At 39.8% G+C, this 27,782-nt stretch overlaps 1 protein-coding gene across 1 annotated transcript in view; it reads left to right on the top strand.

Annotated features, from left to right (window-relative positions):
* LOC126355344 (cilia- and flagella-associated protein 61-like) overlaps positions 1–27,782 on the top strand; it is a 223,683-nt gene that overhangs the window by 115,204 nt on the left and 80,697 nt on the right. Inside the window, exons 8-9 of the mRNA XM_050005638.1 lie at positions 14,858–15,059; positions 24,293–24,456. Of these exons, the coding sequence (XP_049861595.1) occupies positions 14,858–15,059; positions 24,293–24,456 (366 nt within the window). The remainder of the gene's footprint in view (positions 1–14,857; positions 15,060–24,292; positions 24,457–27,782) is intronic.

The following is a 27,782-nucleotide window of genomic DNA, read 5'->3' on the forward strand; positions in this document are numbered from 1 at the left end:
GGAGAACCAAAGTGTTGAGGATCTTTGGTAGTGTTAACTCTACCGTATGGAGCGCGGGCAGAGGGGGTCTGGCTGGAGCAGGGCGGTGGAGCAAGTGTGTTGTGTGACGCTCCCGCGAGTTGCCGCGCTTTCGGGGTCTGGCAGCATGTAATTGCACTCGACTTGCTATGAAAGTTTCTGACTCGGTGTCGCGGACGGGAAGCACTAGGTGGCGCACTTCAAGAGCCCGTTTCGCCTGGTGACCGTGTCGAGAAGAAGGCGCGCCAACATCCAGCTTCTGCAACAGCGACGGCCGACAATGAGGGACTGTCGCCAACTCCTCGACCGACGACTTCAAACCTTCAATCAAACCAACAAGGAAGACTGGAAGCACGTAAAGTTTTAGAACTGTATGGCAGAACTCAGCTTTTAAAATTTTCCCATTTGCCACACAAAATTACAGCAACTTAGCGTGAACCTTTGTTGCTCATTGTCCCAATTGCATTACCAAGCAGGGTCCCTTCCTTTTCCGGAATGAACCCGAGTGTCGTTGAAATTCAAACGCCAGCATTAAAGTAATATCATTCCATTTCACTGCTTTAATTTCGAAGTTAAGTTAAAGTATTCGTAGCTGGCTACAATATTTAGATTACACAAGCACAAATTAAGAGTGCGAGTTTTGTTACCAATTTTAGCTTACCTGTGACTGCAGCTCAGTTTGGTACGTACTAAATTTTACTATTGTTAATTGTTCAGAATCATTTAATTCAAGTTCAAAGTTAAATCTCTTATTTCTAAATTGCGTAGATTCAAGTAGCTTTTGAAACGATTGTTGAGGTAACCCATGACTAACCTTATTTATTGAATTTCGTAGTGTTTCAGAAGCAAAGTTCACTATTAATTTCAGTCACTAAATTAACTTACAATTTTCCGGTTTTATTAATTCTTTTGCTAAATTAAGTCAGAGTGTAGCGAAATTTATTAGTTCTGACAAACATTCAGTTTTCACACAACACCTGTCAACCTTCAGTTGACACTCTTTTAGTGCTAATTATATGTGTATTAATCTTTCATTTTCAGTTATTATAGTAGTTGTCCATGGGACTGGCGACCGTAATTATCCCCAAATCACAAATATCTAATTAACGCCAATTAATTGTTAACGTAACGACCGCACATTTATTTTCTTTATTAACTTAACCCGTTTTTAAAATTAATTTCCACCAATTTCATTTGCAATTTTACTTTCATTTAGATGTAACCCTTTCCTCCCTCTTCACCGACAGATTAACTTCGGTGACGATTGCTTTTCCCAAATTTGCATTAGGTACACGCGGTTTAATTTTTCACTGTCACTAAGGTCGATAAGTGAGGGGGAGATTACAACTGACGCCCTTTTTGCCACCTCCTGAGGCCGTTTCGTGTGAATTCCCATAAGGAAACTGCGTGATTTCAACACTGGATGTCACGGTTCTGACCCACATTCCATAGACGTCGAAACAAGAGGCGAGATGTGTCTAAGAGGGCTCGTGACGTCCTCTTCATCATGTAACGTGTCCACAGTGGCATCCGGCGTAGTTATAATGAAATTTGGTGCGAATGTGACGTCATCAACCCACCTTACAGCTCACATGAACTCGCGAGCTCTGGCTTTTTCACATGTGTCGACACCTTGTTGTTTCAAGCGTCGGCGAATCCGAGGATGATGGTGCAGGGTGCCGCGCTTTTGCACCACTACAGAAGAAAGTTGTAGGCACCTTTGAGCCAAATTTCAAACTTATACGTCGCCATAGGAGATAATTACTGGGTTTCGAGGAAGTGATCCTTAAATTGTGTTGTGCAATGTAGAAACAATACTTCCAGTTGGATGCTTATGCAAATTTTAAGAGATTTGCATATTTACATTAATTAGAAACCAGCTATCAAAATACAGCGTACAGAGTTCGGACTAGATCACAGTTTATTATTGCTTGCATTCAGCATTGGATTTAGAAAAAAGAAAAGACGTTGCGGTACTGTGACCTTCTGGTGTGTGTGTTGGGGGGCAGTTTGAAATCTAGACTTATTAAAACGTTATTGTAACGTTTCTCTGCGAATTTTAAAAGTGCGAATACAACATTTGTACTGGTAAAAATTAAAGTTCTACCGTACCTCTCAAAATTTGCAATTTTGAATTTTTTCGTCAGAAGTAACTCTACGAAGTACCAGTGTATTCCATCACTAATCAAGCACTGCTTACATCAAATAAAAAAGACATATTTTGCAAAAGGTCCATCGACAGATTCAAATAGAATTATAATAGATATAAGTCGCAGGGTGTTTCAAAAAAATTCAGTCCATTCCACAGTATTTTGTCCTGCACATAAATGCAAATTTTAAGTAACCAATCGAAACTTAATGTTTACCTTGGCGATAGTTGTTAACTTAAATGCTCATGTTGTTGCCTTGGGGGTCTCCCTGATGGAGCTACCTCGCTCTTTCGCCTGCACGCTCGTTCATTACCAAACATGAGTAGAACATCCGAAAATTTAATTTTTAACGGGAAGGGGTGCCATCCCATTGGAGTGTCCATGTGATAGCTGTTCTTAACAATGTACTTCATCAACGATGGATAGCCCGTAAGCGGCGTACAGATCGCCCATTGCACTATTGGCTCCCAAGGTCCGCTGATTTTACGTTATGTGATTTGTTTGGGGGATGGGAGACATTGTGAAAGAGTCCGTCTACATGTCTCACCAAACAGTAACTTTAGACGAACCACGACGGCTCGTAGCAACATCAGTGAAGGTCTAGACAAGCTTATTTTGTCTGGATGTCTGTCGTGCATTCGGTGGTAGAATATTTACCAAAATTTATGAAAGGTTAATGAAACTAAGGCCCTAAACGTTGTTGTGAAAAATGCTCCAATGTTGTACAGTAATTTTTGTAAAAGACATATTCTTGTAAAATTTGTTCATTCTTTTGAAAACAAAAACTTTGTAGTCCTCTGCGTAGGTCAAAATTTCTACAAGTTTCTATCTTCATTAAATCGGAAGATATAGTCTTGTGAAATCGAACTGATCTTTTTGAAAAGCCCTGTGTTATGTCTAAACAGTACATATTAGTGACTTCTGAAAGGTGGCTACACTGAGTCACAGCGTCAGAGATTGCGCCAAAGAGTATTATTCAGCCGCCTCCACTGGCAGTTGCCACTGAGAAGTTGCTGAGGCCAGTAGTAGTTATGAGGTAGGCGTGATCTGTGCTTGTTGAGGCGACGATAGAGTACTGTTTGTTCTGTTGGGCAAGATACCATATGTTATTCGATTGGGAGTGTTGTAATGATCAAAATGTATTTTTCGTCAATATATATGAAGGTAAAGAAATTTTTTTTATTTTTAATGTTCTATATAACAATACCTCTTGGTCACAGGTTCAGTCAACAAGGCATCTGGCTCGTGTTCTTGTGTTAGACTGTAATCCTGGTTTCTATATGCAATTGTAATATTTCTGTTTTTTTTAATTACTTCAGTGTAAATCGTGTTTAAAATATCTTCTCTTACTGAGGTAAAACCGTGCCAGATGTGTACGTTGAATCACACTTCCACACACAGAACAGTTACATTTGTGCTTTCTTGTTTCATAGGTTTTATAGTTGCTGGGGACTTAATTAATTAATTGTGTTAACGGAAATTTCCTTTCATTCTTTGTTGTAATTCTATGCAGTCAGATTGCGTACTAATATTATTCAGGGTCAACCGGTTACGAGACTGCGTAACCGCACAAACAGCGACTAAAAGTAAAATTATTTGCATTATATTTAATTAAGCCCCCATGCACGTGGCGACCGCTGCTTCGGATCGTTCTTTGGAATTCTTTTGATAGTAAAAGTAACAAATAGTAGTACTGTTGTGGTAATTCGTAGTTTAGTAACTGTAGTCTATATTGCATGTGTAGATTTGGTAATGAACATTTGTAGTTGCCTTGTCATTCTTCTAATGGTATCTTCGCAGAATTTAATTTTTGATGTCTTATATACGGGTTTGAACATTTTGTGCAATTATGAACATTTCAATTGTTCGTTAATCGTGTTTCTCGGTAAGCATTTCGTGTGAATGGTATTGTTGGTGATAAAGTGTCATATTGTGTGTAATTTTCGTATAGTGACGAAATGATTACAGTGGGATCACAAATAGGAACAATTAAAACTGATAATGGAACATTGGCAACACGGTTAGAAACTGATGCGGGAACTATGGAAACACGGTTAGACTCACGAATAGGGATATGTTTTAAAAACATGAAAGATGCATTAAGGAAAGAAATTAGAGAAGGAAGAAGTATAACCGATTTTGAATGCTCACAATAATAGATTAATTTCAATAGAAATCAGACAAAAGGAACAGGCTAGAGAACAGGAAGAAAGAGATAGCGTGATAGTACAAAAATTTTCAGAGTTAAATTTACAACGCGCACATGATAAGGAAGAAATATTTGAAAGAATCGAGGAATCCGTACCAAATGACAGAATAAATAATCTAACACAACAGTATGAACAGGTAACTACATAATGTGTTAATACTGAAACCCGAGTCGCGACACTTACGGAAGACGTAAATAAACAGAAAGAACAAATAGGTGACTTGTCGGAAAGAGTTGAGGAGATTTCAGATAAATTGACAAGTCTTAGTTTAAATGGGGAGAGAGATTCAGACGATACAGCTCCATTGCCATTTGCAGAAACTGAAGAGTACCAGAACATAAACAAACATGTTGAAAATCAGGGAAAATTTAATGAACGCGTTAAAAGGGAATTTGAGGCGTTACGAAAGCAAGTGAAACAAATTGAAAGCGAAATCGTAGGAAAAGACAGCAGAAGAAATTTAGAATCACAGATAGCAGAGGGCTTTGAAGAAAGTAATTTATTTCATTTACGAGAAGCAACAAGAGCGCCAGGCGCGCGAACTTGACAATAATCGACATTGGGACGGGGACAGACGCAGTAGGTCTTTGTTGCCACGAGGCGAAAACTTTGACTATAAACACTTCTTAACTGTTCGGAAATTTAAGATCTTTCGCAATTCTAAGAATGACATACATCCATGTTCATGGTTAGACCAATTTATGTACGCACTTCCACCAAATTGGCCCTTAAGTCACAAACTGGAATTTATGTGTGGATATTTAGAAAACGAACCGGCGACGCGCATGCGCGCACTTATTAGAGACTGTCATAATTTAAATGATTTTTATCATGCATTTCTATCGGCATATTGGTCCAAAAACACGCAAGACAGAGTCAAACATTGTCTTATTATGCAGCGTAATTTTACACAGTCTGAGTTCCGCACGCCAGCAGAATACTTTGAAGACACGATTCGAAAGAATCAGTTCCTTTCCAACCCTTATAGCCCGACTGAATTAATTCGCATTTGTTTACCTAAGGTGCCACAATCGATAAGACAAATTGATTTAGCCGGAAGATGTAAATACGACATTGAGACTTTTAAGACTTTGCTACAAGAACTTGAGTATGAAAACGACGACGGGACTTCTTGTAATTTTTTCAGTAACAGTAATTATAATAGATTTTAAGAGAAAAGGGATAGTGATCGGAACGGACGTTATAGCGGTAATTTTGAGAATGACAGACGAAATAGAAAGGATAATAGATACCAGCCTTATGACAATAACAGACGTTCTAACAGAAATTACACAGACAATTATAATAACGGAAATTCTTACCGGAATGATCAATCATACGAAAACAGTAATCGGTATCATCAAGACAGAAATTATTCATACAATAATAGAAATTCCTACTACAGAAATAACCAGGGTAGTAGATATAACAATAATTTCAGAAGTGACAGTCGAAATTACACAAGAAGCAGACATGCAGATAGACAGGAAAATAGAAATTTTAATGACAGACACACCAAGAATTTACATCTAACGGACAGGAGGGACCTCATTGGCATCCTCCGCGTGACAGAAATTCAGAGAGACAAGTGCAAATCATAGAAATTGATCCGTGAAATGACAGGAATAATCAAAGACGTGACGCGAACAATCGACCATGACTTGTAGCTTCGGCTTCTGGCAGCGGTATAGACGGTTCAGAAAGTAATGACACTACGACTTTACACTACGTACGCCTGGAAGACATGAGAGACATTTTGCTAGACGAAAAGGAAAATAATTGGACGCATTTTTACATCCTGTTATTGAAGTATGTGTGGGTAAGAATAAGTTCACTGCAGTTTTAGATTCTGGGAGCCCATTGAATGTTATTAGTGAATCAGTTTTTCGTATATGTGTAAGAACTATTGCTTGTCCTGTGTTACCTGTTTCTAAAACTACAATTCGAGGAGCTATTTCTGGAAAAAGTGTGGAAGTCAAACAACAGACCAACTTAAATTTCATTTGTCAAGGATATGAATTTTCTGCTAATTTTATTATTGTTCTATTACTCAGTACACAAATTATATTAGGTATGGAGTTTCTTAACACACATAAGGCAATTTTAAACTTTAAGGAAGGAAGTGTGAACTTGACTGTTGCCAGAATGCCGAAATGTTTGAAATTTTTCGAGTGTTTAACAAAATCTGAATCAGACACAAAATGTTTAAGGTTTCTTACTTCTGATGTTTTCGCTGAGCATTATGACGACAATGTGTTCATTCATGGTAACGACAATAGATCCAGAGACGAGATGGATGATATAATTAATAGCGAAGAATTAATTAATGAAAAGGTTAAGAGAGCTGAAGTGCCAGATGACGTTGCAAGAGAAGAACTGCACCAAATTTTGACGTCACATGCTACAGTATTTAGTCATCACACAGGAACTATACTAGGCTTTCAATATTTATTTAGAGTAAAAGAACACACACCAATTCGAGGAAAAACGTACGCTATTCTTTTGGCTTATAGAGACAAGGTTAAGAGTGAACTTCAATGCATGTTAGATCAAGGCATTATTGAGCCAGCAGTCAGTCCTTATACCAGCCCATTACACGTCGTTCTTAAAAAGAATGGATCAATTCGTTTGGTTCTGGATTCCAGACAGATAAATAATATCATCATTCCTGAAACTGACCGTCCACAAAATCTAGATGAACTTCTTCAACATTTCCATGGAATTAAAGTTTTATCCACGATTGATATGCGCGCAAGTTTTTGGCAAATAGAACTCCACCCTGATTGTAGAAAATACACTGCCTTTTTAGCCTTTGGTAACTGTTACCAATTTCGGAAATTACCGTTTGGACTTACTGTATCTTCAGCAGCATTCATTGGTAGTTCAAACGAAATTTTACCTGTTTATCTTCGTGACAATATTACGTCATATGTTGACGATATTCTTATTGCTAAACGTTCTTGGAGTGAGCACAACAAAATTTTGGACTCATTATTACATATTTTTGCAAGAGTTGGCATTACAGTGAACTTGGAAAAATCTGAATTTGGTCGTTCTCAGGTGAAATTTCTTGGTCATATTATTTCTACAGAAGGTATTCTTCCTGATCCAGAGAAACTAGACGCTATTTGTAATTATGCTGTTCCTACTACAAAACGTGATGTTCGTAGTTTCCTTGGTGTCTGTAATTTTCTTAGACGCTTTGTTAGATTGGACGATTTGGCCACACCTCGTTTATGTGAACTATCTGGAAAGAATTCTAATTGGTGTTGGGATGAGGAAGCTCAATCAGAATTTGAACAACTTCGTGATGCTTTAGTTGCTGCTCCACTTCTTTCACATCCGGATTTATCTAAAGATTTTTGTTTGGCGACGGACTCATCATGCAAAGGCCTAGGTGCACACTTATTTCAAGAGATAGAAGAAAACGACGTTGTAGTACAGAAAACTATGGAATTTGGAAGTCGTGTTCTCTCTAAATCAGAAAATAATTATTCGATTACAGAACTTGAAGCCTTGGCTGTTGTTTGGGCTTTCACAAAATTTAGCATCTTTTTGTATGGCAGACACACTAAGGTTTACACCGATCATTGAGCTCTGGAATTTCTTATGTCAGCAAAATTAACACATGGAAGATTATCACGATGGGCGCTGTATCTACAGGAATTTGACTTAAGTATTGTTTAGATACAGGGCTCTTCAAATATTATTGCGGATGCTTCATCACGTGCACCTATGGGTTTGAAACAAAGTGCTGAGGAGGACTGCAAAGAAAATAATTATTGTTTGATGTATATTCAAGGTGTTGCGTTTGAAAATGTTATTTCGTCTTCGCTTCAGGACATCGCTAAGGAGCAAAACAAGGACCCAGTCTGGAAGGACATTAAGGAGGAGTGGAGGAGAAAGGAAAGTGTAGCGATTAGACAGTATTATTTAGTTCGCAATGATATTCTTTTTAAACGGAAATCGGTCGACAACTCTGGTTAGTTTGGGTTAATAAATTGATGTGGTATACACATTTCAGTTATGCACACTTTGGTCCCAGGAAATGCTTTCATAAATTACGAGAAAATGGCTACTTCAGTAATATGGAAAAACTTATTCGATCTGTTCTTGCCAAATGCAAATTATGGCTAAGCCGCCAACTATTTCTCACAGAGCACAATTGTTTCCTATCATTCCAGCGAAATTAAAGGATATGGCTGCAGTCGATTTGTTCGGTCCAGTGGTTCGTTCTACTAATGGTTTTGCGTACATTTTGGTAGCAGTGGAATTGACATCAAAATATGTGTGTTTTACACCTTTACGCAAAGCAACAGCTCGTTCAATATCTAAAGCTTTCATCAAACATTTTCTTAAAGAAGTGGGTCATGTTGGTAAGGTTATATCAGATAATGGATCACAGTTTCGCTCGAAAATTTGGCTTCGTACTCTACGGCGTCGTAAAATTAAACCAATTTTCATTTCACTTTTTCACCCTCAATCAAACGCTTCAGAGAGATGGATGAAGGAAATCAATAAATTGTGTCGGCTTTATTGTCATCAGAATAGTATCTTCATATTTTTCAAAACGTTCTGAATGAACTCCCTAATGATTCAACTTCTTTGCCGCCTATATTAATATTAAAAAATAAAGCACCGACAAATCGCATTTCTGAAATCGTTTCTTTTCCGCCTTCACGGAAACTGCGGCATTCTGAAGTTGTCATTCTGGCTCTACAAAATATTGGATCTGCGGCTGCTAGAAGAGAGAAATCAGCTAAACGTCCTGGTCGTTTAAAAACCTTGTCAGTTGGTCAAAAGGTGTTAATTAACTCTCATCGTTTGTCTCACAAAGGAAAAGGCTTGTGTCGCAAATTTTTTCTGCTTTATAACGGTCCATATAGGGTTCGCAAAATTATTCATGATAACACTGTCGAAGTAGAAACTCTTAAATCTCGCCGCTCTAAGGGAATACATCATATATCGAACGTTAAAATTTTTGTGGAATGACATACTTTAGAGAAACTAACAGTTATACGTAAACACACGGAGAGTACAAGGATACCGCGCCGTCTTCCGGCGGCGGCACAAACTCAAAGCAACAGTCAAGTCTGCGCGCCGCACAAGGCAGTCGTTGACCGCAGACAATTACTTCTTATGTTACGTGTACCTACAGCTGATCGAGCGCTCAGTGCGAATGCACTGACAGCCGTAAACAAATACACAGTCAAATTTTTCCGAATAAATTCATTATAAAGCTATAGTGACTTGATAAATTATGTTATTAACGTTCAGTAATTTTCAGGATACAGTTGTATAAAATATTTAAGAACTTCAGGTAAATTCTGTTTGTGTCTAACGTTAAGAGGACTTGCTATCGAGAAAATTTCAGGAAGAATGTAATTTCGAAGAAGAAAGTAATAAACTAAAAAGGTAACTATTAATTGAGTTTATTTTTCAGGCAACATATTTCCACTTAGGTACGTACTTTAGACGTAATTTGCTGCTCGCGATTACGTGATTTATACTTTGTGTTAACTGATTTTGACAATGATTGATTAATGATTAATGAACAGGGTTGTTAATTATGTATATTATGCATCGCTTGGCTGCACTGCTTTTTCACTAATGTCACATTTTCTTTTTATTATGTGTCTGCTGTGCTTATTTGTTTAAATTATAATTGTCACCTGATTAATTGTGCTGATATGGTTATGTATGTAAGTTATACTTTGTGATTTATCTGCTTGCTCCTTCATGTTTACTTATTAAGATTACATATGAACATTTATTTGCTTATGCTGATATGATGCTAATGACCTGTTTAGTATGTGAGATATATATTTGCTGCATTGCATATGGATTGCATATTTACACATTTCTGCTTTGCTGTCATAACTATTCTTTAATTTGGTATATAGAAATGCTGATGTACGGTGTACGAACATGGAGTTTAGGTCACACTATGGTATTAATTATAAATTGTTTGCTTTGCACAGCCTCATTATAGGGATTGTGCTACATTCACTTGTTAACATTCTGTTCTCTACTGGTATATTTAATCGCTATCGCATATTTTGCTTACGCTCAGTGCTTTAGATTTAAGATAAGAAAATGAACTGCTATAATTCTACGAACGACGTTGGTACATGAAACTTCACTGACGTCACATGCGCTGGAGGTTTTATGAAAGCTGTATAAATTTATGCTAATAGGAAGGAAGCTAATGACATGGCATACCAACACTAGGTTTAGACCATTGACTGTTATTACACTGCATTCTTCGTGAGCAATTGAAGTAACAAGTGACACTTGACACAATAAATACTCCACGTGTTTGCTTCTGTTTTGCCATGATTCTTGAAGTGGTGTACACATTGTGAAATATTACGATCATTCACACTCCGTACTCGTCCTTACTTACTGAAAGTTATTCAAACTAAAGGCTGTTAGAGGTCATGTATGCATTTCTTTTATTTAATGATGGACAAGGTAACCAAAATGTATTTTATAATTCAAAATGAGTAGAAGATTTGGGTCAGATGGATTACACAGAGGTTATGTGTGGACATTATGTCTTTGGATTGTATGGGATGATGAACTGAAGTTTGCACTAGGATTTTATCTGTACTTGTTCGAGGAGACTGACTAGAGGAAAGAGTTGTTATGGAAGTGAAATGATATTGGCGATAAGGTTTATATGTATTGACGTATTGAAGAGGTATTATTGAGGTATTAAGATTATGTGATGCTGATGATTATTGGAGTTTTGGTGGCTAAGAGGTAAAGTAAGTGAGGAGCATATTTTTTTTGTTGGTTTATATGGAACAAGGAGGATGAAGATGGCAGACTAGAACACTAGAAGATTGTCTGCACACACATTGTTAAATCAATAAGCAGTATATATATATATATATATATATATATATATATATATATATATATATATAAAAATTTTTTTTTAGAAAGAAAGTATTTGCTTATCATAACACACTGACAGTTGTTCAGAAAAAGTTGGCTTGGCAAACATTGGTCTTGACATGATGACTATAACGTTGACTAACTATTATACACTGTACCACCACTACTTGATACACATATTCAACATCAAATTTTGACAGAACTGCATTTACACAGTTAACACTATTCAATTACACAGTAGTACTTAAATGTGGATGAGAGATGAGTGAGTGTGTTTTCCTTTCCTAATCCCAAATAATTGGTACCAAACTACCTTCTAAATATTATTTTACTTGTTTGTTGTGGCTTGCACTGCCACCCATAAATATTATAGGTTTACTGTTATTTGTGTATTTGTAATAGTTAATATGACAATTATCTGATATCATTTGTGTGTTTATTATTATTTGTATGCTTAGTGTAAGAGCATTGATAACAATTTTGTAAAAGCAATTGTGTGTGCTTACACGTATTAACATTGGTGGGTGCCACTTGGAAATGTTTAATTTCTGCTGATAAACTCTGATGAACTGTTTGATTAGTGACAGTGAATATTATGGACTGTTACCTGCACCTGTTCAACATTACTGGGTGCCACTGACGGACTGCTTCTACTGAGATGATGTCACTTGTTGCTGTCTGCACCTGCTCAACATTGATGGGTGCCACTGATGGAACTGCTTCTACTGAGATAATGTCACTTGTTGGTGTCTACACCTGTTCGCCATTTTTGGGTGCCACTGTTGGAGCTGTTTAAATACTGCTGATGAAATGTTATGAGACTGCTATTTGCACCTGTTGACCATTGCTGGGTGATACTGTTGGAACTGTCAACTACTCTGAGGAGTGCTACTTGTTTACTGAAATATTGAAAGAATTTTATGTGAATATTTGTATAAACAGATTTTTTGTGTGTTTACTGTTTATGAAATGTTATGAGACTCTTACCTGCACCTATTTGTCATTGCTGACGCTATTGATTGCATTGTTTAATCACATGATACTTGTGTAAACTATTATGTAAAATCACATGTATGCAAGCATTTGTATTCCTTACTGTATTTTATATATTAGGTTATTGAAGGGTCAGTGCAAAGCCAAAATTTATTTATTTACTTATTTAATATTATCTTTTATTTTGTCTGTATTGTTTTTTTGGACGAATTTGGTGGTATTTTCAGCGCCAATGCTGGCAAAAATACCATCAAATTCTAGCCCGTGGAGGAGGGGCATATGAAAGGTGGCTACACTGAGTCACAGCGCCAGAGATTGCGCCAAAGAGTATTATTCAGCCGCCTCCACTGAAAAGTTGCTGAAGCCAGTAGTAGTTCTGAGGTAGGCGTGATCTGTGCTTGTTGAGATGTCGATAGAGTACTAGTTGTTCTGTATTTCAGTCCTAAATAACAATGCCTCTTGGTCACAGGTTCAGTCAACAAAGCATCTGGCTTGTGTTAATGTATTACAGTGTCATTCTGGTTTCGATGTGCAATCAAAAGTATTTCTAGTTTTTTCAATTACTTCAGTGTAAATCGTGTTTAAAATATCTTGTCTTATTGAGGTAGAACCGTGCCAGATTTGTACGTTGAATCACACTTCCACACACAGAACAGTTACACGTATACTTTCTTGTTTCGTAGCTTTTATAGTTGCTGGGGACTTAATTAATTAATTGTGTTAACGGAAATTTTCTTTCATTCTGTGTTGTTATTCTATGCAGTCAGATTGCGTACTAATATTATTCAGGGCCAACTGGTTACGAGACTGTGTAACCGGACGAACAGCGACTAAAACAAAAATTATTTGCATTATATTTAATTAAGCCCCCATGCACTTCTTAAACTTCTTTTAGATGCTACTTCGCTGCACTGAAGTGAAATTTATATTATACTATCAAAAAAACTTTTGCATCACCCTGGTTCCCAGAACTCCTGAAGATGGACGGACGTTGACTGTGGATATTGTATCACAGACACAGTCCCTTTGACTGTTCAGAAATGTCACTAAACCCGCCGAAAGATATAAACAACCATGCATGAGCAGAGCCTATTAGACGGAGGGGGTCCGACAGCCAATCACTTCCAGTTATTCCACCAGGAAGGGGGTACGAAGCTCGTGTTGCCTGTAGTTCAATCGTGCCTAGACAGTCAATATCGCGGTTCGATCGCGTCCGCATCGTTACTTTGTGCCAGGAAGGGCTCTCATCAAGGGAAGTGTCCAGGCGTCTCAGAGTCAACCAGAGCGATATTTTTCGGACATGCAGGAGATACAGACAGTTCCTGTCGATGACACGCCTCGCTCAGGCCTCCCAAGGGCTACTACTGCAGTGGATAGCCGCTACCTACTGATTATGGCTCGGAGTAGCTCTGACAGCAACGCCACCATGTTGAATAATGCTTTTTGTACAGCCAAAGGACGTCGTGTTACGACTCAAACTGTGCGCAACAGGTTGCATGATCCGCAACTTCACTCCCGATGTCCATGGCAAGGTCCATCTTTGCAACCACGACACCTTGCAGCACGGTACAGATGGGCCCAACAACATGCCGAATGGACTGCTCGGGATTGGCATCACGTTCTCTTCCCCGATGAGTAGGGCATGCGCCTTCAACCAGAAAATCGTCGGAGACGTGTTTGGAGGCAACCCGGTTTGGCTGAACGCCTTAGGCACACTGCCCAGCGAGTGCAGCAAGGTGGAGGTTTTGCTGTTCTGGGGTGGCATTATGTGGGGCCGCTGTACGCCGCCGGTGGTCATGGAAGGCGCCGTAACGGCTGTACGATACGTGAATGCCATCCCCCGACCGATAGTGCAACCATACTGGCAGCATATTGGCGAGGCATTTGTCTTCATGGTTGGCAATTCACGCCTCCATTGTCCACATCTTGTGAATCACTTCCTTCAGGTTAACGACATCGCTGGACTAGAGTGGCGAGCATGTCCTTCAGACATGAACCCTGTCGAATATGCCTGTGATGGATTGAAAAGGGCTGCTTATGGACGACGTGACCCACCAACCACTCTGAGGTATATACGCCGAATCGCCATTGAGGAGTGGGATAATCTGGACCAACAGTGCCTTGATGAACTTCTGGACAGTATGCCGCGAATAATACAGTCATGCATCAGTGCAAGAGGACGTGTAACTGAGTATTAGAGGTACCGGTGTGTACAGAAATTTGGACCACCACCTCAGAAGTTCTCGCTGTATGGTGGTACAACATGCAATGTGTGGTTTTCATGAGCAATAAAAAGGGCGGAAATGATGTTTATGTTGATCTCTATTCCAATTTTCTCTCCAGGTTCTAGAACTCGCGGAACCGAGGTGATGCTAAACTTTTTTTGACGTGTGTTATTCGCTGGTGGACACTCTTCTTGCGGGTCACATGAAGCAGCTTTTTTAACGTGGTAATGGTTGGAATCTACGTATAGTAATCATCTGCAAAAAAAAATTGTGCAATCTGTGTCGGTGAGAGAAATAAAAATTTTTGCAACCTAAGAAAAATAAAGCAGAAAAATTGTTAGTGAAAATGATGTTTCAGATTGATAACACAGTGATGTCAAACCTGCGCTCTGAGGGCATTAGAGTCCACAGCGGCTTTTACTTCCACAGCTGGGTTCTCAGCGAGACCGAACCCAGAGTGCTGAGCGCCACTTTTGTTTCCATGACCAAGACCATTTCTCTCGACTGTGTAGCATTCTTCTACTATTCCCCGAAAACTATAAGCAGAACTACATACAAAGGTGAGTAAGTAAAAAATTATGTAACCCCATCTTAGTTTTTTTCCTAAATAGTTACCTGTAGCTGCACAATGCTTGCTTCAATATTTGCATGAATTACTGAGTAAAGCTTAAAAGTCAGTGCTTTCCCTTTCTTGCCTCCAACCTCATCCTTAGGAGTGCAAGGGTATCCTGTTGTTGTTGTGGTCTTCAGTCCGGAGACTAGTTTGATGCAGCTCCCCATACCACCCTATCCTGTGCAAGCTTCTTCATCTCCCAGTATTTACTGCAACCTACATCCTTCTGGCTCTGCTTAGTGTATTCATCTCTTGGTCTCCCTCTACGATTTTTACCCTCCACGCTGGCCTCCAATGCCAAATTTGTGATCCCTTGATGCCTCAGAACATGTCTTACTAACCGGTCCCTTCTTTTTGCCACAAATTCCTGTTCTCTCCAATTCTATTCAGAACTTCATCATTAGTTATGTGATCTACCTCAAAGTTTTTATTTCTTCACCATGGATTTTAATACCTACTCCGAATTTTTCTTATGGTTTCCTTTACTGCTTGCTCAATATACAGATTGAATAACATCGGGAAGAGGCTACAACCCTGTCTCACTCCCTTCCCAACCACTGCTTCCCTTTCATGCCCCTCGACTCTTTATAACTGCCATCTGCTTTCTGTACAAATTGTAAATAGCCTTTCACTCCCTGTATTTTACCCCTGCCACCTTTAGAATTTGAAAGAGAGTATTCCAGTCAACATTGTCAAAAGCTTTCTCTAAGTCTACAAATGCTAGAAACGTAGGTTGGCCTTTCCTTAATCTTTCTTCTAAGATACGTCGTAAGGTCAGTATTGCCTCACGTGTTCCAATATTTTTACGAAATCCAAACTGATCTCCCCCGAGGTCGGCTTCTACCAGTTTTTCTATTCGTCTGTAAAGAATTCGCGTTAGTATTTTGCAGCTGTGACTTATTAAACTGATAGTTCGGTAATTTTCACATCTGTCAACACCTGCTTTCTTTGGGATTGGAATTATTATATTCTTCTTGAAGTCTGAGGGTATTTCGCCCGTCTCATACATCTTGCTCACCAGAGGGTAGAGTTTTGACAGGACTGCCTCTCCTGAGGCTGTTAGTAGTTTTAATGGAATGTTGTCTACTCCAGGGGCCTTGTTTCGACTCAGGTCTGTCAGTGCTCTGTCAAACTCTTCACGCAGTATCGTATCTCCCATTTCATCTTCATCTACATCCTCTTCCATTTCCATAATATTGTCCTCAAGTACAACACCCTTGTATAGACCCTCTATACACTCCTTCCACCTTCCTGCTTTCCCTTCTGAGCTTTTGATATTCATAAAAGTGCTTCTCTTCTCTCCAAAGGTCTCTTTAATTTTCCTGTAGGCAGTATCTATCTTACCCCTAGTGAGATAAGCCTCTACCTCCTTAAATTTGTCCTCTAGCCATCCCTGCTTAGCCATTTTGCACTTCCTGTCGATCTCATTTTTTAAACGTTTGTATTCCTTTTTGCCTGCTTCATTTACTGCATTTTTATATTTTCTCCTTTCATAAATTAATTTCAATATTTCTTCTGTTACCCAAGGTTTTCTACTAGCCCTAGTCTTTTTACCTATTTGATCGTCTGCTGCCTTCACTACTTCATCCCTCAGAGCTACCCATTCTTCTTCTACTGCACTTCTTTCCCCCATTCCTGTCAATTGTCCTCTGATGCTCTCCCTGAAACTCTGTACAACCTCTGGTTCTTTCAGTTTATCCAGATCCCATCTCCTTGAATTCCCACCTTTTTGCAGTTTCTTCTGTTTTAATCTACAGTTCATAACCAATAGACTGTGATTAGAGTTAACATCTGCCCATGGAAATGTCTTACAATTTAAAACCTGGTTCCTAAATCTCTGTCTTACCATTATATAATCTATCTAATACCTTCTAGTATCTCCAGGATTCTTCCATGTATACAACCTTCTTTCATGATTCTTGAACCAAGTGTTAACTATGATTAAGTTGTGCTCTGTGCAAAACTCTACCAGGCGGCTTCCTCTTTCATTTCTTAGCCCCAATCCATATTCACCTACTATGTTTCCATCTCTCCCTTTTCCTACTCTCGAATTCCAGTCACCCATGACTATTAAATTTTCGTCTCCCTTCACTACCTGAATAATTTCTTTTATCTCATCACACATTTCATCAATTTTTTCATCATCTGCAGAGCTAGTTGGCATATAAACTTGTACTACTGTAGTAGGCGTGGGCTTCGTGTCTATTTTTGTCACAATAATGCTGGTCCATGGTTCGTGGAGGGGGGAGGGGTATCCCAGCCCCCCACAGATAGGAGAAACACAATGTGTAACTGATATTACAAGTGTTCCGTAGTTATGCTTTGCATTCCACCCATTTCTTCTACTACTCCTGCACGTAAGAGGTTAAATGTAATCGAGACTAATACCAGTCAACATATAGAGCCCATCACTGCCGCCTTGTCACTAAACCGTTCGTTTTCGATTATTTCCATGCCACTCCCTTCAGATAGATACGTCACGAGTAAGTATACTACGTGTGTCTTAGCACAACGATATTTTCCCACCTATTAACTCATGTAGGTACAGTCACTTCTTGGTAATTCAAAGATAAAGGGACCTCTGAAACAATTCCCATAATTGAGAATTCTGTTTAATGAAAGTTTGACTGATCATGGTGGAAACAAGGAAAAGTCAAACTAAATGCAGAAAGTTAAAAATTATCACTGTAATATTAATAATGTCCACACTATTTACAAAGGAAGCAGAAAGTAAGTACTAGAGCTCCAATTAAAATAACCCTTACCCCTACCCTCATCACTAGGAGTGATAAGGGTATTATAGCCCATCAGTATTTTTTTCCGGTAGGAGGAATACCGTATGTAGTTGATATTACTAGACGTGTTCCATAGTTATGCTTTTCATATCACCCCTGTCTACTACAACCCCTACACCTAGATACTGAATGTAATCAGGTCTGTTGCCAGTGAGCGTAGAGAACCCGAAAACTGTCGGCTTAACACCAATATCGTTCGTTTTCTGTTATTTTTACGCTTCCCTCGGATAGGGTTGTCACACTTAAGGTTTCTAAGTGTTCTTATCACAACAGTATTTTTCCCGCCTTTTTAAGTCATATAAGTACTGTTACCTCTTGATAATTCAAAGTTGAAGAGACCTCAGAAAAAGTTTCATTAACCTGGTACTAAATGTAATCAGGTCTGTTGCCAGTGAGCGTACAGAACCCGAAAACTGTCGGCCAGTTATACCGTGATGGCAGGACGGGGCAGTGTACGGGACAGGTGTTGTGGCTCCCCAAATGTCAGCTCCAGTTGCTCCAAGGAACTAGACAACTACACTGGCGTGCATAACTTAAGGACGAAAATGACTTTCGTACGATGTGTTACTGCCAAGTAGCATGGCCCGATGAAGCTTGGACAATACATAGAAAGAACTGCTACAGTATACTACATGAGGCAACTGAAAAAAATCCTCAATGAGACGAACAGAAATGACACTTTCATTCAATGGTTGCAATGAAGTCATTGCAATTCATTATGGTCGCCTGGACATTACAAAAGTTAGGATATGGCACTTAATAGGGTGTATCACCACTAATGACTATGCGTGCTCTATGTGTTCCCATGCTGGCCACAAGGTTGATAAGGTCTTATGATAGAGTTTCCATTCCTCCACCAACGTGGTTGACAACCAGAATGAAATTTTGATATGTAACTTCCTGGCAGATTAAAACTCTGTGCATTCATTCTGGAAACATCCCCCTGGCTGTAGCTAACCCATGTCTCTGCAATATCCTTTCTTCCAGAAGTGCTAGCCTTACAAGGTTGGCAGGAGAGCTTCTGTGAAGTTTGGAAGGTAGGTGAAGAGGTACTGGCGGAAGTAAAGCTGTGAGGACCGGTCGTAACTCGTTCTTGGGTAGCTCATATGGTAGAGCACTTGCCCGCGAAAGGCAAAGGTCCTGAGTTCGAGTCTCGGTCCAGCACACAGTTTTAATCAGCCAGGAAGTTTCGTGGTTGACGACTGTTCCATGGTCGTTGGTGCATGTGCACGTTCTACAACACGTCTCCCCAATGCATCTCATATGTGTTCAATGGGATCTAAGCTGGGAGAACAGGCAGACCAGTTCCTTCCCAGAATAAAATGGTTCAAATAGCTCTGAGCACTGCCTACCGCCTAGAACCGTTCGGCCACTCCGGTCGGCATTCCCAGAATATCCTCTCATTCGAAAAGGTCCTCTACCTGCACTGTTCGATGAAGTCATACAGTGTCATCCTGGAAACATCCTGGAAACAGTCGTGACACTGCGTTCTTCTTGCAGTTTCCCGATGATTCTCAGCCGTGTGAAGTCATCCAGATGTTGCCTCCGGGACCTGTTGTAATGAAGAACGCCACCACAGTGTAACGTAACAGCTCGCTGATTGACATATACTGCCTTTTCCCGTTCCTTCAACTGCCTCGTGTTGCGTTGCTAGCCCCATATGGCACTACAGTCAGGCTGACCTCACGTCATTTGACGACCAGCTTTACGTGCCTTCGGGCAATATTCTCCCGCACTTTCATTTATCTCCACCGAGTTGTTAATGTGGTATGTTATTTTATCTATCTCATCCTTAAGTTCTGCAGAGAAGTGTAACTAGATTTGTCGACAAATTCGATTTATGTTGGTTCGAATTAATAAGAGTCGACTGTAGCAGATGTTAAGGGCACCTTTTACCGCACATTTGGATGCAGCGAGGCGCTTCCTGAAGTGGTCTTGGGGGCAAAGAGCCGTTGCTCTTGGTTGCTAAACAGACTTTCAAGACGAAAATTCTAGAACATCATCGTAATATCTAGTTCACACCTACAATACCATATAGGGCCTCCACGTTTTTTGTTTTTCGCAGATGAGGGCATTCGATTTGCCCACGAATGTAATTTGTTCTTTGGCTGGGAGAGAGCTCTGTCTTTAGAAAATGGAGTAGTGAAATCTGTCTAGAGTAAGACTTCTTACGGAATGTACATTTGGAACGTTATCCGATAGATAAGTGACGAATTTTTTCCCTCGAATTTACTGAAAGCATCATAAAATGCTGCATTGCAACTCACAATTTTGCTCGCACTCTGGACAGAGTAAAATTTGAAGTAAAATTGCAGTCCGATGGTTTCAGAGACATCGAATTTAGCTCGATTACAAACTGCAGCTCAAGAGCAGCGAAAACTATTCGCATTAATTTAGCACACCACTCCTTTAGCAGCACACTACTGGAGAACGCGAATGGCAGTGATCTCGTGTTTAAGTCCGAAAAATTGTACGTAAGAAAGAAAATTTGTTTCTTATCGTCAGTTGACACGGAAAGAACTGTAGAAGAAAGTATGACGTACACGTTTCTGAAGTGAACGCCTTGGTAAAGATTAATACGAATTTTTTCACATACCTATGATTTTTCCCCTGTGGTAGTAAGATCTCAAAACCTCCTTTATATAATCTGCATATTTAATTCCAGGCTTCAGCCTTTTTTGACATTTTTGAATAGTCTAGTAGGGAAGAGTTCCACAGTATTGTCCTACTTTGCCTTTCGCAGTGAAACATCCTGCATCTAATATAGTCACTGTTTTCTCTGTTGTCAGACACGCACAAGAAACCTTTACTACACCCATAGTATAAAGAAAGCAGACAGTGTTGCTGCTATACAGTAAAGCAGTGACTGTACCGAACCGGCTGAAACATCAGGATATATTTTTTAATTGTTATTATTGACTGAAGACTTGTACATATAGATGGAAAGCCTCTCTCCAGGGAGAGCAGTGTATTCGCGAGTTAGGGCAGTTTCAAGTTTTGCACGGGCCATTATCGAGCAACAACGCCACCATCAGAACACAAACACAAAATAGGTGAACAGCAATACCTGCTTGGATTATTTCTCTGCTGATCCGGTTTCGCAGCAAAACCCTCACAAAACGTTTTACACTCTTGGAACTCTACAGTCCACATCCAAACCGGTTGGATCCATAGCAGGCAGGAGGCGTCTGTTGCTAAGTTGGCGAACACGTGTGCGCTGCCCAATTCTCCAGTAGGGCGATGAAGTCGCTGCGCAGTAGCAGTGGTTGGCAAGCTCATTCTCCCGCCTCATCTTCATCTACATCTACCTGGATACTTTGCAAATCACATTTGAAGTTCCTGGCAGAGGATTCATCGAACCACTTACACAAGAATTCGCTGTTATTCCAATCTCGTACAGTGCGCAGAAAAAACGAACACCTATATCTTTCCGTGCGAGCTCTGATTTCCCTTATTTCATTATGTATCTCCCTGTGTAGGTCGGAGCCAACAAAATATTTTCGCATTCAGAGGAGAAAGTTGGTGATTGAAATTTACGAGAAGATTGTGCCACAATGATAAACGCGTTTGTTTTAGAGATGTCCACTACAAATACTATATTATTTCAGTGAGACTCTCTCCCCTATTTTGCCACAAGACAACATGTGCTGTTCTTCTTTGAATTCCCTCGATGTACTCCGTCAATCTTATTTGGTAACGATCCCACACCGCACAGCAGTATTCTAAAAGAGGACGGACAAGCGTTGTGTAGGCAGTCTCTTTAGTACATCTGTTACATTTCCTAAATGTCCTGCCAATAAAACGTAGTCTTTGGTTAGCCTTCCCCACAATATTGTCTTTGTGTTCCTTCCAATTTAAGTTGTTCGTAATTGTGATTCCTAGATATTTAGTTGAATTTACGGTCTTTAGATTTGACTGATTTATTGTGTAACTGATGTTTAACAGGTTCCTACTAGAAGTCATCTGGATCACCTCACACTTTTCGTTATTTAGGGTCAGTTGCCGATTTTTACGTTAGACAGATATCTTTTCTGAACCATTTTGCAATTTGTTTTGATCTTCTGATGACCTTACCCATCGATAAACGACAGCATCATCTGCAGACAATCTAAGACGGCTGCTCAGATTGGCTCTTAAATCGTTTATATAGATAAGGAACAGCAAAGGACCTATAACACTACCTTGAGGAGCTCCAGAAATCACATCTGCTATCTGCTTTACTGTGACTTTCCGTCAATTACTACGAACTGTGACCTCTCTGACAGGAGATCACAAATCCAGTCACATAACTGAGACGATATTCTGCAAGCACTCAATTTCACTTCAAGCCGCTTGTCTGATAGTGTGTCAGAAGCCTTCTGGAAATCTAGAAATACGAAATCAGATTGAAATTCCTTGTCAATAGCATTCAACACTTCACGTGAGTAAAGAGATAGTTGTATTTCACAAGAACGATGTTTTCTAAATCTATCTACATCTATATCCATACTCCGCAAGCCACATGACGGCGTGTGGCGGAGGGCACCCTGAGTACCTCTATCGGTTCTCCCTTCTATTCCAGTCTCGTATTGTTCGTGGAAAGAAGGATTGTCGGTATGCTTCTGTGTGGGCTCTAATCTCTCTGATTTTATCCTCATGGTCTCTTCGCGAGATATATGTAGGAGGGAGCAATATACTACTTGACTCTTCGATGAAAGTATGTTCTCGAAACTTTGACAAAAGCCCGTACCGAGCTACTGAGCGTCTCTCCTGCAGAGTCTTCCACTGGAGTTTATCTATCATCTCCGTAACGCTTTCACGATTACTAAATGATCCTGTAACGAAGCGCGCAGCTCTCCGTTGGATCTTCGCTATCTCTTCTATCAACCCTATCTGGTACGGATCCCACACTGCTGAGCAGTATTCAAGCAGTGGGTGAACAAGCGTACAGTACCATACTTCCTTTGTTTTCGGATTGCATTTCCTAGGATTCTTCCAATGAATCTCAGTCTGGCATCTGCTTTACCAACGATCAACTTTATATGATCATTCCATTTTAAATCACTCCTAATGAGTACTCCCAGATAATTCATGAAATTAACTGATTCCAGTTGCTGACCTGCTATTTTGTAGCTAATTGATAAGGGAACTATCTTTCTATGTATTCGCAGCATATTACTGTCTCCGTGGCAGGTTCGCAGCAGCACTGTCGCTGTGTGCATGGCTCCATTGTTTCACATCTGTTAAGTAGTTCGTGCGCATCGAGGCTAAAGTGAGTAGCCGCAGTGAGTAGCCACGATTCACTTGACATGCTACACGTTGGCTACGGGTGAACCGAAGGCGAAGCTGTGCGCCTCTCGTATGAAAGCGTGCAAGATTGTCAGCGTGAAACGAATTGCTTCAGCTATCTGCGTCTTGAATGTGGGTGCACGGCCTCGCACGTGAACAGGTCCTTAAATTGCTCCAGGCATTCCAGAACGTTTTTGGACGTCACACACATACGTACTTTTGTATATCTCTGTCTATTAAAGGAAATATCCTGACTGACTGCTTCATCGTCACCTAGCCCAAACTGTTAAGAATAGACACTTGAAATTTGGAGAGGGTGTTGATCTTATTTGTAGCCATGATTTAAGAAGAGATTTTTCGGAATTGCACCCCTAAAAAGGTGGAATAGGGAATGAAAGATTTTTTGAAAATAAGTCAACGAAACCTAATTTTTTGTTTCTGGGTCAGAAATAAAGAAATACTTACTTTAGCATGTTTGGAAATTTCAGCCCTATGGAGTTGAAACAGTGGGTGAAAGTTTAAGTAAAGCATTTTTAATGCTGCATTTTTTTAATGCCGCATTTGCAAAAGTTGGTATTTGACTTCTCGGTTGGAAACAAATAAATACGTCTTTCAGTGTTTATGGAAACTTAACCCCCCAAGGGGGTGAAATAGGAGATGAAAGTTTTTATGGAAATATTTAACTGTAAAATAATTTTTTAATCTAAATCTATGACAATTTGTATTTAGCTTCTCTCTTAGAAATAAAGAAATACTTGTTGCAGCGATTTTGGAAATTCAATCTGTAAGGGGTTGAAATAGGGGATAAAAACTTTAAGAAAACATATCGTTATGTTGAACTATTTTTAAGCTAAATCTATGAAAACTGGTATTTCACTTCTCGCTTAGAAATAAAGAGACATGTGTGTTAGGGGATGAAAGTTTATGTGGAAACGTAGGCATGATTAAGAAAAACCTCCAACTCCAGCTACCAGAATCGTTTTTAACTAACAAGTACATTTGGAAAAGACATTCAAATAATAATTCGATTAAAGAAAAATAAAATCTGTACAGACCATACAGTCTACGCTAAGCTAGTATAGATATAAAGGGAGTGATGGGTGTGTCACGTGTGCAGCTTTGCGGCGCGCTTCGCTACCCTTCGATGGTGGTGTACTGGTGGACGAGCACTTCCGAACGCCTGACCCGTACGTGCTGGCCGCCGGCCCCGTGACACGGTTCTCACCGCAGCTGTGCACGCTGCCGATGCACCGATACGACTCGGAGGAGATCGGCGAACGGGTCAGTCTCCAGGCATTCCAGTACCATATTTAGTATTGATAACAGAACCCATAATTATACTGATACCTCAGTAATACTGGCACAAAAAGATGGATACTCACAGCATCACAAGGTATCATTTGCTCAGGTACGTGATGTTTCCGAATTTTAACTTACGCAGCGAAACTGACTGTTAAAACACTGTTTGAGATCATTTCCCTTCCTCCCCTTAATTTTATATATTCAGATGTACACCAGCTTCGAATGACTGTAAGGATTCAAGCCTGGTGTGCATCTGCACTGAAGAGATCCTTTCCTTAATTGTAAATATGTGGTGTCTGTTCATTTGGACATTCAGAGCGGATGCACACCAGGCTTGAACTCTTATGGGAAAGGCAAAATGCTGTGAGTAATGAGAATAATGGACAAAGGGCACTACACTAGTAATGTGTGGTCATGTTGAGGATTTGGTTCTGACAGGAGGTGTGCTAGTGTAGTCCATGCAGCTGCAATGACCACTGTGTCCAGATGGCTTAGTGCTCAGAGCATCTGCTTAGTAAGCAGAAGACCTGGGTTCGAATACTGGTCCAGCAAAAATGTTCAACTTTTCCTATTGATTTAAATCAATGCCCACTCTGTAACTCCTTTGTGTCGCATAATGTTTACTACTGCATATGTATTACCTATACACTACCTAGACACTACTACTTTTTAATTCTCATTATTTGTGATGTGAATGGCAAATATTTTCCCCAAGACCATTACATATTCTCATTTCTTACCATACAGCAAATTATCAAACATTTGATTTTGATACCGATACTGTAGCAATATAAACAAAAATATAGGTACAAACCCATATCAGTTACATCTTAAGTGCTGATATATCATTGGAAACTTAATATCGACTTTAGGGGTGTCATTTTATAAGAAGCAGAATGCTTTGTCTTCACAAAAGCTTAGAAAGCGAGTGCAAGAACGAGGAGGTTGGGGAAATAATTTCAGAAATGGTCTTCTTAAAGTACTGCACTGAATACAAAAGGGAAAATGCTGCAGATCTGAATGTTGAAGTGTTAGACATATTTTCAATTTGTGTTGCTTATAGAGTTAAATGTAAACATGCATAATTTGTACTTAACCTAAGTGAACACATAATTTTTTTCAGAAAGAACTGGCTTCAAACAATTTCCAGGAGTTTTCAGAATAAATTTACACTCTACAACAGAGTGCGGGCTGATATGAAACTTCCTGGCAGATTCTGTAAAGTCTGGAAGGTATGAAAATAGATATTGGCAGAGTAAAGCTGTCAGGATGTGTCACAAGTCCTACTTGGCTGCCTCAGTCAGTACTCAGTAGAGCACTTGCCTGCAGAAGGTAAAGGGTTCCACTGTCAAGTCCTAGTCTTCCACTCAGTTTTAATCTGCCAGCAAGTTTCGACTTCCATGGGTATTAAATGAAGCCAACAGAGCTGTTTATAGAATTTCTTTTTTTTTTAAATGGAAAGTGAATTTCAACAATTCCATGATGGTTTCATAATGGTAACTCAGTAGATTCTATAATGTTAAATGACATTATAAATTCAAAATATCCAGTGATAGGAAACTTCATTGCAATGTGTTTTGTAAGGACATGCACTTTCTTCAGAATGAAAGCTATCAACAAGGGAAAAAAAGCAAGAATAATAAAGAAGGCTGAAATCAAACAAAGACAAAAAGTTAAGAAAATGAAAAAAGTTACAATATAAGTTCTCAGAGTAAAGAAACAAAAACCTGTTTCTACAGTTAAAGGTTGTGGTGTGAAAATAGAAACTTAATTTATATCAACTATACAGGGCGTTTCACAACTTGAGGGAGGGGACTTAGTAAACAAAGTTTTGGTAAGGAACCCACATCCAGAAACATACCTAATGGATATAAAATACACTGTAAGACAAAAAAAAAAAGGTGCACCATGAAGGAGTTATGCAAATTGGTCACAAACTGATACTCATACATGTATCAATGGGGAATTCAAAATTAAATTATAAATGTTGGCTAACCGCTTGAGGTAGTCGAGTGGTCTGAGGCACCTTGTCACGGTCCCCGCGGCTCTCCCCGTCGAAGGTTCGAGTCCTACCTCAGGCATCGGTGTGTGTGTTGTCCTTAGTGTAAGTTAGTTTAAGTTATATTAAGTAGTGTGTAAGCTTAGGGACTGCTGACCTCAGCAGTTTGGTTCCATAAGACCTTATCACAAATTTCCAAATTTTAAACGTTGCCAGCTGATGGATGAATGTGTGATGCAGATGAGCAATTTCACCGTACAAGTGCCAAGGATAGTAAACAGAGGACATGTCAGTGCCATGGCATAAAGTCTTATGTGAATTTCTTTCCATGTACTCAGTAGTAAACAGAGGACATGTCAGTGCCATGGCATAAAGTCTTATGTGAATTTCTTTCCATGTACTCAGTTGAACACTAATTGTGCCTCACCAACAAGCGTATGAACTATATACACAGATGCCAGCATTTGAGAGAGGATGTGTAGTTGGGCCCAAAGAATCCAGCTGGAGTAATCAGCAAATCACTTGACATTTGAATAGGAGCAATGCCACTATTCAATGATGTTGGTAGGAATGAGTGAACCACAGCTGGACACAGCGTTCAGAAGGAAGCGGTCAACCTAGAGAGACGACAGAACGTGAGGATCGAGCAGTTGTCAGAGAGGCACTCAGTGCCATCAGTTCATCATTATTGTCAGTGTGACATGCAACTGGTGCTCCAACGATCACAAGGACGATTAATAGGTGGCTCACAAAATGGAGGCTGAGCTCACAGCGCCCCTTTCACTGGATACCATTGGCCTCTGTACACCAAAGAGCCCTGTTTGCAGTGGTGTCATCACATTTGGCCTGGAATCTCATTGACTGGAGTAGAATTGTTTTCAGTGATGAATCTTGCTTCAAATTTGGTCCTGATGACTAGCAGAAACATATCTGGAGACCCACCAGGCAGCAGCTGGATACCAATCTGACAGTTGCTTGCCACATAGCCTGACAACTAGTAGCGACGGTCAGGGACGTCATTTCATGACCCCTTTGGTTCTCATCTACGGCATCCTTACAGCACAGTGGGATGTCAATGTTATTCTATGCTATTTTGTTACCTTTTACTGCAAGCCATCCTGGACTTACAATTCCACAAGATAATGCCTGCCTGCTCACGGCGATAAATTTTACAGCTGGTCTTCATGCTTATCAAACCCTATCTTGGCCAAGAACACTTGGAGCATTATGTGGCAGGGCCCTCCCATGAACTTGGGATTTTGACCAGCCATACGCCTGACATGTTTCACTATTGCAGTTTCATCCC

The sequence above is a fragment of the Schistocerca gregaria genome, chromosome 3 (assembly GCF_023897955.1).
Source record: "Schistocerca gregaria isolate iqSchGreg1 chromosome 3, iqSchGreg1.2, whole genome shotgun sequence".
Taxonomy (NCBI): Eukaryota; Metazoa; Arthropoda; class Insecta; order Orthoptera; family Acrididae; genus Schistocerca; species Schistocerca gregaria.